The sequence below is a fragment of the Salvelinus fontinalis genome, chromosome 36, assembly GCF_029448725.1.
Source record: "Salvelinus fontinalis isolate EN_2023a chromosome 36, ASM2944872v1, whole genome shotgun sequence".
Classification (NCBI taxonomy): Eukaryota; Metazoa; Chordata; class Actinopteri; order Salmoniformes; family Salmonidae; genus Salvelinus; species Salvelinus fontinalis.
In genome coordinates, this window is record NC_074700.1 from 505951 (window position 1) to 516105 (window position 10155).

The window sequence follows — 10155 nt, forward strand, 5'->3', positions numbered from 1 at the left end:
GTGCATAGTGTAGTCTATGTGCATAGTGCACCCTCTTCGAAGAAGTAGGAGGTGAAGATGTCCCGCACACGGATTGCTTCTCCTGGTGCGTTGTTGGACCCCATCCTTCAAACATCCTGCAGAGCAGCAGACTTCTCCTCTGGCACACGGCGGCGAGCTGCAGATCCCCTCCTGGTCCTCGTGTCCATCCTCATGAAGTTATCCAGGATACAGGTAGCCTTCACATGCCTGAATTCCCCCAGGAGGCATTCCCAGATAGCACTGGTCACCCAACCTTGCAGTGCCCTACACGGTAACTGTAGGCAATCGTTTTGCAGGAATCTCCAGTTACAAGGTATCTGTCGGAATATGGAAGACAATCTCATTATTCAACTTTTACATCACCAGGTCATTGTGGATTATTAAAGTATAATATCCCTTATAGCAAATCATGATAACATTGGATAGATAGATGCATGTGCACACACGTACATGTGTAGCATGTGACAATAGCAGGCTCATATCAAGGATAGCATCACAAATGAATACATAAATACCACTTGACGATGAGTTGATCATTTGAATCAGCTGTGTAGTGCTAAGGCAAAAACAAAAATGTGCACCCCTTTGAGTCCCCAGGACCAGGAATGAGAAACACTGCTATTTATTGGGACATCTTAATCTGCAGACATGCTTTCACAGCTCTGTATCTGACGACAGTACATTTACATTACATTTAAGTCATTTAGCAGACGCTCTTATCCAGAGCGACTTACAAATTGGAAAGTTCATACATATTCATCCTGGTCCCCCCGTGGGGAATGAACCCACAACCCTGGCGTTGCAAGCGCCATGCTCTACCAACTGAGCCACACGGGACCACAGTAAATCTCACAAGAAACAGACTTAATTATACTCAAATTAGACCGCACTGAATATTATGTTACTATTATCTCCGTCCTCACTTCTAGGAACTACACAAAAGTACCTGCCCTATCCAGAATAGCCTACTCTCTCACTATGACAGTTGGGGCAGCTATCCTTTCACCCTCCTCCATGGTTGTTAGCTAGTTACCTACAAATGCATTTCGAGTTTTTTTAGTCATAAAGATAGCTAGCTAATATGAAGTTAGGTTGCTGGTGATATTTAATTCAATTAGCTAGTTATCTATACACTGTGTAAAGTTGGCTAGATAGCCAGCTAGCTACGTTAGCAGCTCATTTGAGTTAGCCTGCACTGTAACTAGTTAGCTAATAATACATCGTTTTTTTTACATTTTCAAAATGTATTTAGTTATTTCAATAGGTTCTCCGAGCCATGTGGACGATTGGAAACAGGGCAGCAAATTGTGTTTGTCACCAGAGCGTTTTAGAGCATATTACTATTTAACTGTGACTAAATTCATGAAATGAAGAATGGATTAAACTATTTATCCATTTAATAACCAGTCCTTCATACAAACTTGATGCACAATCAAACGGCACAATCGAACCTGCTGCCATATGCTGCCAGCGAGGCACTCAGGGCGGCCTAAGCGGCACGCGGCAATTTACCGCGTGCTAGTGTACACACGCCGTCAGAGGAGATGCCATCTGCCCTCTGCATCCAAAGCGGCAAAGAAGCTACTGTCGGCGTCGGAAGACTTTCCAGCAATTCAGCCAGCTCCAATTGGCTGACAGATACCGAGCTAGCTAACGAATTGGATAGGATTACGAGTAGAATTACAGGTTTTTAGATACATAACTACAGTCATGCTGATGGTAACTAGATCTTCCACTTTCAGTCTGTATATGCATTGTGTCCTGCTACCATTTATCAAATTGTATTTATCATATGCGCCGAATACAACATATCTTACCGTGAAGTGCTAACTTACAAGCCCTTAACCAACAATGTAGTTTTAAGAAAATAGAGTTAAGAATATATTTACTAATTAAACTAAGGTAAAAAAAATATAAAAGTAACACAATAAAATAACAATATACAGGAAGTACCGGTACAAGGGTTAGTCAAGGTAATTTGTACATGTAGGTAGGGGGGATCTGGCCTCTGCAAAGAGGGCACCACTCCTGCTCGGTACATACAGTGCCTTCAGAAAGTATTCATACCCCTTGACTTACTCCACATTATGTTGTGTTACAGCCTGAATTCAAAACAAATATCTACACATAATATCCTATAATGCGGCGTTTCCCAAACTCGGTCCTCGGGACCCTAAGGGGTGCAATTTTTTTAGCTTGATAATTTGTTTATTATTTAATCAGCTGTGTAGTTTTTTTTCCCATTTCCCAATGATGGAGACCACTGTGCTCTTGGAAACTTTAAACACAAAGTCCAGACACACAGCACACTCCTCATCAGAGCCACTGCCCAGCACCAGCTCATGTACACTACTGGTGGCACCACGCGGTGAAACATCACTTCCCCCCCATTCATTTTCAGTAAAAGGAAAGCGGTGAGAAGCGGAGTGGGTGGGGGACCGTTGGGTGGCATGAACAAAAGTATCTATATCCACAGTAAAACGAGTCCTATATCGACATATCCTGAAAGGCCGCTCAGCAAGGAAGAAGCCACTGCTCCAAAACCGCCATAAAAAAGCCAGACTACGGTTTGCAACTGCACAAGATCCTACTTTTTGGAGAAATATCCTCTGGTCTGATGAAACAAAAATAGAACTGTTTGGCCATAATGACCATCATTATGTTTGGAGGAAAAAGGGGGAGGCTAGCATGTCATATTACAGGGGATAGAGACAAAAACAGTACCTGTACCATTACACTGGGTCCACTTAGTGTCAGACTTGGTATCAGGACGTTTCCGTGTTGGTGTAGTGTCTACACTGCCAGTAAAAGGAGTCACATTGCTACTAGGGAATGCTGGTGGTAACGTTACTCCTGTGTTAGAGGTAGTAAACCCAGAAATCAGAACTACAGATGAGAAATTGGTTCAAGCATTTCCCCATGTTTTTCCTGCTTGTGTGTTAACGAGGGCACAATCTCGCAAGCTAGGAGATGTGGTGGATTTGGCTAGTTCCATTTTTGAGAATGTTGAAGTAGAAGACAATGCACTGAGTATTCCTTCTGCAAGGCCGACAGTTTTTACTCCTGTAAAAACTAAGGCAGGGGACTGCGAAATCGCGCCCCAATTACATGACATTCTTTTGTCTGTCACCCCCGAGAAGGTGATTGAATGTCAAAAAGGAGACACCAGTCTTCGCAAGTGTTTTGTTCCCCAGTTTCTGTGTTGTAACTTTTGTATTTGAGTGTGTGTGTTTCAGGAGATAGCTTCCTGAGTTCTCCCCAACCAGCTGATTGGTCGACTCAATGGCTAATAGATGATTGGAGAGTTGACCCCGCCCCCTCGTCAAGAAGCAGCTGACTCTAATTACTATTGCCACCTGAAGATATAAAAGCCAGTGTTCTGTTCTGAAGAGAAATCATTAGAGAGAGAGGATAGGCAGAGTGAGATCATTGAAGGCTGAGGAATGCAGAGAGTTTGATTGTGAGAGAGGAGGCTCATGTCTTTGGGGTAATTTACTGTGTTAGTTGTTGCTGGGAGCAGTTGGTATATTCTGTGAGTTTGTTGCTCAGTCAGACAGAGCCTCATTGATGTCCTGTGTTTCTGAGTGTTTGAAATTGTTAATAATTATTCTGTTTCATTTGTTCCCAGGGGGGAAGGGGAAGGCACCTAGGGAGTGCTTAGGCAAGAGGCCCGCGGGCATACCCGTAGTATATTCAATGTCTAGGCACACTAGGTAAGACGTGGGCGGACCACCCCCTGTATTTAGGTTAGGGCACCAGGTGGTGCTAAGATAGGTAAGTAGTGGGTAGGCAGGTTAGATATTTACTTTCTTTGCTTTGGTTCCGTCCAGCCCCATTTCCCCAAAATACCGTGTAAGGAAATAAATCCTAGTAAGCAGTCAATTCTGCCTTTTGTCATCCTTTCTCGCACCTACAGTCCATACCTCTGTTGCTTCACGGAGAGTTGAGTTGTAGCAGGGTGTTGCGTTCCCTCTTCATAGAGGTGTGCGTAACATAATGGGGGCTCATCCGGGATTTGAACCCGGGACCTCTCGCACCCCAAGCGAGAATCATACCATAGGGGTATGTTTCAACTGTATATCACATTGCTACATGCTGCTGTTTAGGAGTTTGACTGACAGGGGGGATGAAAGAGTGGTTATATCTGTTCAGCTTACACTGAGGAACCCTGTTGCGTCTGGCTGAGGGGAGAAGCTGAAACTTTGGGTGGTGTACATGGGAGGGGTCTGACATTTTCTTGGCCTATCTCATGATTGTTTGTTCATAAACACAGTCTGCAGTGATGGGTGCTACCTCACACCCATCACTTGCCAAGGAAGCAGCAGCTACTCCTGGGGTTTGGTGAAATTAAGGCAGTTATACAATTTTTATAAACACAATATATTCATTACAGAATTCACAAGTGTGTGCCCTCAGGCCTATACTCCACTACCACATATCTCCAACTCAAAATCCATGTGTACGTGTATGAATGTGTTTGTTGCTTCACAGTCCCAGCTGTTCCATAACATGTATTTTTACCAGCTTTTTAAATCTGTATCTACTGCTTGCATCAGTTGCCTGATGTGGAAGAGTTCCATGTGGAATAGAGTTCCATTTAGTCATGGTTCTGTTCTACTGTGCGCTTCCCAGTCTGTTCTGGACTTGGGGACTGTGAAGAGACCTCTGGTAGCATGTCTTGTGGGGTATGCATGGGTGTCCGGTACCTTCTTGTCAACACCTCTTACAAAAACAAGTAATTAAGACACTCTTCCACTGTAAACCATGAGAGATTGACATGCATGTCATTGTTAGCTCTCTGTGTACTTTTAAGGGCCAGCCGTGCTGGTGTTCTGAGCCAACTGCAATTTTCCCAAGTCCCTCTTTGTGACACCTGACCACAAGTGTTCAGGTAATATTATAATATATATATTTGTTCTCCCAGAGGATGAAGCATAATCTTTGGTTATATATATATAAAAAGATTACCAGATGTTTGTGCTAGTGTTAATATTGCAAGACCTCATTACTGGTTTATCATCCACTTCAGTATATTTGATGGATTCCTTGCCAAAGCATAAGTGGCTGAGATACCATTGATATGTAGTCGCAAAGCCCTAAAATATGTTCAAAAATCAATTATCTGGGGGGGATACCTGTGGGTAGCCAGAGTATACCAAAAACACAGGCCAATTGGAAAGACACGTTGATAGCAGCTGCAGCCTGATCATTATTCTTCCAACCGTCAGAGCAGACTGAATAGTCACCGGCACAAAAAAATTACAGGACAAGTTCTTATTTCAAAACTGGTTTGTTTGGAATGTTGTGACAGGTTTACATTGTATTGGCCAACAAAGAATAAGATATCCATCTATGCATACATTTTATTTTTTATAAACACTCACCTTCAGAATTTCAAAATGCAAGCGCATGCAGCACCATCCTAATATTTCGTGTCATCTGCCTGAGAACCGCGAGTAAAAATACACTGAAAATACATTGCTGAATGTAATGTCAACACTTTCTCAAAGTCCATATGTCAATGATCAGCCTACTCAGTCTTCAAACTCCACACTCATTCAAAACTCAAATGACACAGGGGCCAATAGGTAGAGCTTATTAAAGAGCAGTGATACTAGCAAGAGCAGTGTGCAGGTTTCCTCGTTCCCCCCTCTTATTCAACAGTTACCATGCACCCGCAAAAAAGAGCTCAGATGTGCGAGTTCCTTTCGAATTACTTTGAGAAACACTGAAATTAAACTTCAAATTTAGAAATACTATGGCCCGTTATACAAACATGTCACGACACTGAACTTCAAGGAATTTTATTGTAGCAGTACAAATGCACAATCACTTAGATTTCTGACTCTGTGCCTGTGCCTTAAGAACCTTGACAACGATCTTCTGTTCCTCAATCAGGAAAGCTCGCTTGATCCTGTGGTAGACAGAAGGGTGAACATTAGTCGATCAGGTAACAGTTGTTCAGGCATTTTTTGCTTAATACAAATTCTGACCAAATACCAATAAATGTAAAGCAAAATCTAATGAATCATGTCACAGAGACCAATGCCTTCAATGTAGATTGTAGAAACACAACCCTCAATTTATTGCACACAGGAAATTTCACTACTTTTAAAAGCCCACCCCAGGATAAATCAACTAAATGGAACAAAACCATTTAGTTAACTAGAGCCTAATATGTTGGGGGGGGGGGGGTCGTACTATGGATCATTTAGCTATCTGATTTTAGGACCCCTTTAGGTATACATGTTTCTTTATTATAAAAATATTGAATTTGTCCTTTACTACTATAGCCGAGAGAAACGTAATTCATAAATTGCAGACAGTCAAAATAAATCACAAAAAACAAGGTTTTGAAAAGGGTCTGTCCTATGTCTAGGCGACTAAGAAAGCTCAGGAGAGATAGATATATTTTAAAAACACATTTTTACCCCTTTTTTGGGTAGGCACAAAACGACCCTCATACTTCCATACATTTTTAAAAACTTGTGGGGGTTGTAGAGCAAACGGAGAAACACTATCGTGTTTGTGAAAATCTCCCCTTTCCACAGTGGGTCAAACCAGTCTGACGCTACAGACGCTTTCGTGAGAAGCCCGAGTTTCGGGACGTCTCATGGTCTGACAAACACTGCTCTGTGCCACCTTTAACTGCAAATGCGGAAGTGCGCCACTGGTGGATTGAAACACACCCAATGCAATAAAAAAAACACAAAAACTGATCTCTAGCTTAAACAGAATTTGATTGGGATATTTTTGGTTATTTAACTTAGATTGATGCTCCGGTGCATCAATCATCTCTAGGGGGTTAAGGATGGAAATGAAACTACAGCTGGTGCCTTGAATGTAATAACACCTTACTGGCATAGTCCAATATGCAAGTAAACCGAGCCAGAACGGCCCAAGGGGCAGGAGCCCTGTATCGTGAGGCAGCTTGGTGTATTAAGAGCAAATGGACAGGATACCCTCAATGCTGAGTCAAGCAGTCTCATTTTTAGAGTCTTTGATACAACTAAACTGGGAATCAAACCCTTCTCTCAGCATGTACACTAACCACAAGTCCACCGAGTTGATTACTCCAATATGAAACATATTCATTACTGAGGAGACATTGCAAACTACGGCCCCATACAGAAAAAAACCCTAGCCACATCATGTAGCTCTGAATAGGCATGGAAGTAGTTCCATCAACTATCCCCAATATTCTGGGTGGAGATATTGCCTATTTATCCAACTGTTTCAGATCTACACTTGTGTCTAGGGGTTGTTTCCAGAGAGTATAAGAAAAATGTGCAAACAAAATGTACTCCTTTATTCTGGCCAAAACACCAATGCAATTGAATAAAGTAGTTTAATTGCAATTGAATAAAGTAGTTTAATTGAAGACCCATTTTGTTGAATCAAACCGCACGTCATCCAACAGAAACAACACGTAGACATTTTCTACAAAGGCGGTGTTGGGGATACGCTTTCTTACCGGTCGCGCACACACTTGGCACACATGGCTCCACCGTAGGCTCTGCTGACGTGCTTCTTGGTTTTTGAGAGCCTCATCAGGACCTGGGGTCTCACCGCCCGGATCTTTAATACAAAGAAATGCTTGTGAGCACAGACATAACACACAAACCTGAACCCAGGGTTATATTCAGGAGAAACCTGTGTTGCACGGTATACCGAAACTTTGGTAAATCAACCTGGGAAACTGTTCGGTACTAGAGTGTAATTCCTCTTAGTACTTCTGTCAAATGTGTCTCATGTAGTCTACTGATTTGAGAGAGGATCAAGTCCGTCAGCGCAGTCTATGTCCCCTTAACACAAGAGCACCATACCTGCTCCACTTACTCATTGCTAGCTCTAGCCTGAGGAACCAATGCACTCACTGGGAATTTGGGCTGCGTCACCACTTATGTTGCACAGAAATTAACACGCTTGAATAATATAGCACGGCCTGAACAAATGTTGAAAATGTCAATTACTGTTAACAAGACAATGTCCCATTACAGGCTCAAACACTTTACAATGCAAGATAACAGCTGCTTCCAGCTTTGTACACCAACTTACCTTACTAGCAAACAGCTGAAGCTAACATCAATTCAGTACCCCAGTACCTTGTTTGCGATAAACCTTTTCAAAGCTGATTGTAACCAAAAACGATTAATTCACTTAATCTCCCCGTCACGTCTCTCCCAGTCTAGATCTTTGATCGAGACTCAAACTGAGTGTGTGTGTTGGAATAAAGATAGATCTTAAAGAGAAAGTGTACTTTTATAAAAGATTGTTTCTATGCAAATGTTGAGAAGTACAATAAAATAAGTTGAAGGGAAAGATACTTATCTGTAGCCCCATGAAATAAGCCAAAACAAGCTAAAGCCAATGCACACCTGTTGAATATGCATTCACCTGTATTGTAAATGGATTTCCCCAGTTTATCAATAGACTAGATTTAACATTCAAATAACTGATTACCATACCATCATGTTACATAGTTATATTTGTAAAAAACAAAGTAAAATTGATTGCATGTATTGATTCATTAATGCATGCAAAAACCAAACATTTCATATGCAATGAAATTGAACTCAAAAGATCTGTCTGGATCAAGTGCCATTTTGGCATTCGACGTAGTCCGGGACCTGCACCCATCCTTAGGGCACATTCGAACCAATGTGTAAAAAAAGACAGCAATGGTTTTAAGTGGAAGCAGTCTGTTGAGGGTGGCTAATATTGTGTAGTGCTCAGCCTGAAAAGTTGTGATGCATTATCAAATAATTTCTCTCCACCCAACTACACTGTCTGACATGCATTTTGGTTGAGGTACCCTTATGCACAGTTCAGACACAGAATTTATGGCCAGTCGAACTGAGTACAAATTAAGAGTGGGCTGGCACGGTTAAGAGCTTTACTTACTCCGCGCAGTCTACCAGGGCAGATTCCGCATGCGGACTTGGGGGCCTTGCCCACCTTCTTGGTGTACAGGTACACAATGCGGTTACCAGGAGTCCGGGACCTGCAAACAGGGTCATACACAATGCAAAGTTGTCACACAATATTTAGAGAGGGATAAAAACATTCCAGAAACAGTTGTTCCTACTTCCTATTTAAAATCAATAGCCATAGCTAGGTATAACCATGTGCAAACCAGTACAACTTACTAGGAACAACCAATTAGTTTAGGTCATGAGAAATGCCAGGCAATGTAATAACTAGCAATGACAAAGAGGCTAAAGAAATGGCATAGCAGCCAAGAGAATTGCAATGCAATTAGGTAGATAAAGATCATGTTACTTACAGCCTAGTTTTGTTGGAGGCAGTGTTGTAGGACAACCTACGACGGTAAGTCAAGCGCTGGACCATGTTGATACCTGTAAATACATAACAGTTTGCAGGACAGTAGAATACATTGTTCACCGATTGATTTGCTACATAACTAGATAGCTAAATACCGAACTAGTTAGCTAGTTTGGGGAACGCGGATGGAGTCAACATGACTGATCAATGCTACTAGCAAAAATGCTTAATACCCACAAAACGAATCAACGAAGAACGTTTTACTTGCATGTATACACCTTTCTTTGGCAATTTAAACTATACTACCTCCGGTAGTAAAACCACTTAAACGGTAATGCGTTTTGTTACCAGAATTGACTTATTTCTGCTTTGGACTAAACGTTACTGAAGGCATGATACTAAGAAGCGACAAGACAGTACTAGAATAAGGAATCATTAAATATTTTCAATAATGTGTTTACGGTTTCTAACACTGTGGAAAAATAGTATTTGAAATACTATTTGTCATATTATAACAACAGATTACAGCAGATTCTTTTGACATAAAATGTGCGAGGAAATATAGGCCTCCATACCTGCTATTACCGTTACCGGAAGAGGAAGAACCAAAGAAGTTGCTCTGAAATGTTAAGTTCTCACCACCGGATATTTCCTCAACTTCTTATAATATGCTGCCACCTAGTGACGATTGTGTGACCTCCCATTGAGACGCCCGCAACATTGTTTAGGTGATTTTAGAATACCTAAACGATTATAATTAAAAGTTCCATGTAGCCAGTTATTTAACTTGTGGCCCGCCATCCAACTATCAAATCAAATTAAATTTTTGTGGTCACATACACATGGTTG

The 10155-nt window shown here is 41.6% G+C and overlaps 1 protein-coding gene across 1 annotated transcript; it reads right to left on the reverse strand.

Moving 5' to 3' along the window:
- Window positions 1–5809: 5809 nt before the first annotated feature.
- Window positions 5810–9914, reverse strand: rpl34 (ribosomal protein L34). The gene is made up of 5 exons (XM_055900356.1): window positions 9882–9914; window positions 9308–9380; window positions 8926–9025; window positions 7496–7599; window positions 5810–5935 (listed from the first exon to the last, which is right to left on the reverse strand). The coding sequence occupies exons 2-5, from the start codon at window positions 9370–9372 to the stop codon at window positions 5851–5853; spliced, it is 354 nt and encodes a 117-aa protein (XP_055756331.1). The 5' UTR covers window positions 9373–9380; window positions 9882–9914; the 3' UTR covers window positions 5810–5850.
- Window positions 9915–10155: the final 241 nt, after the last annotated feature.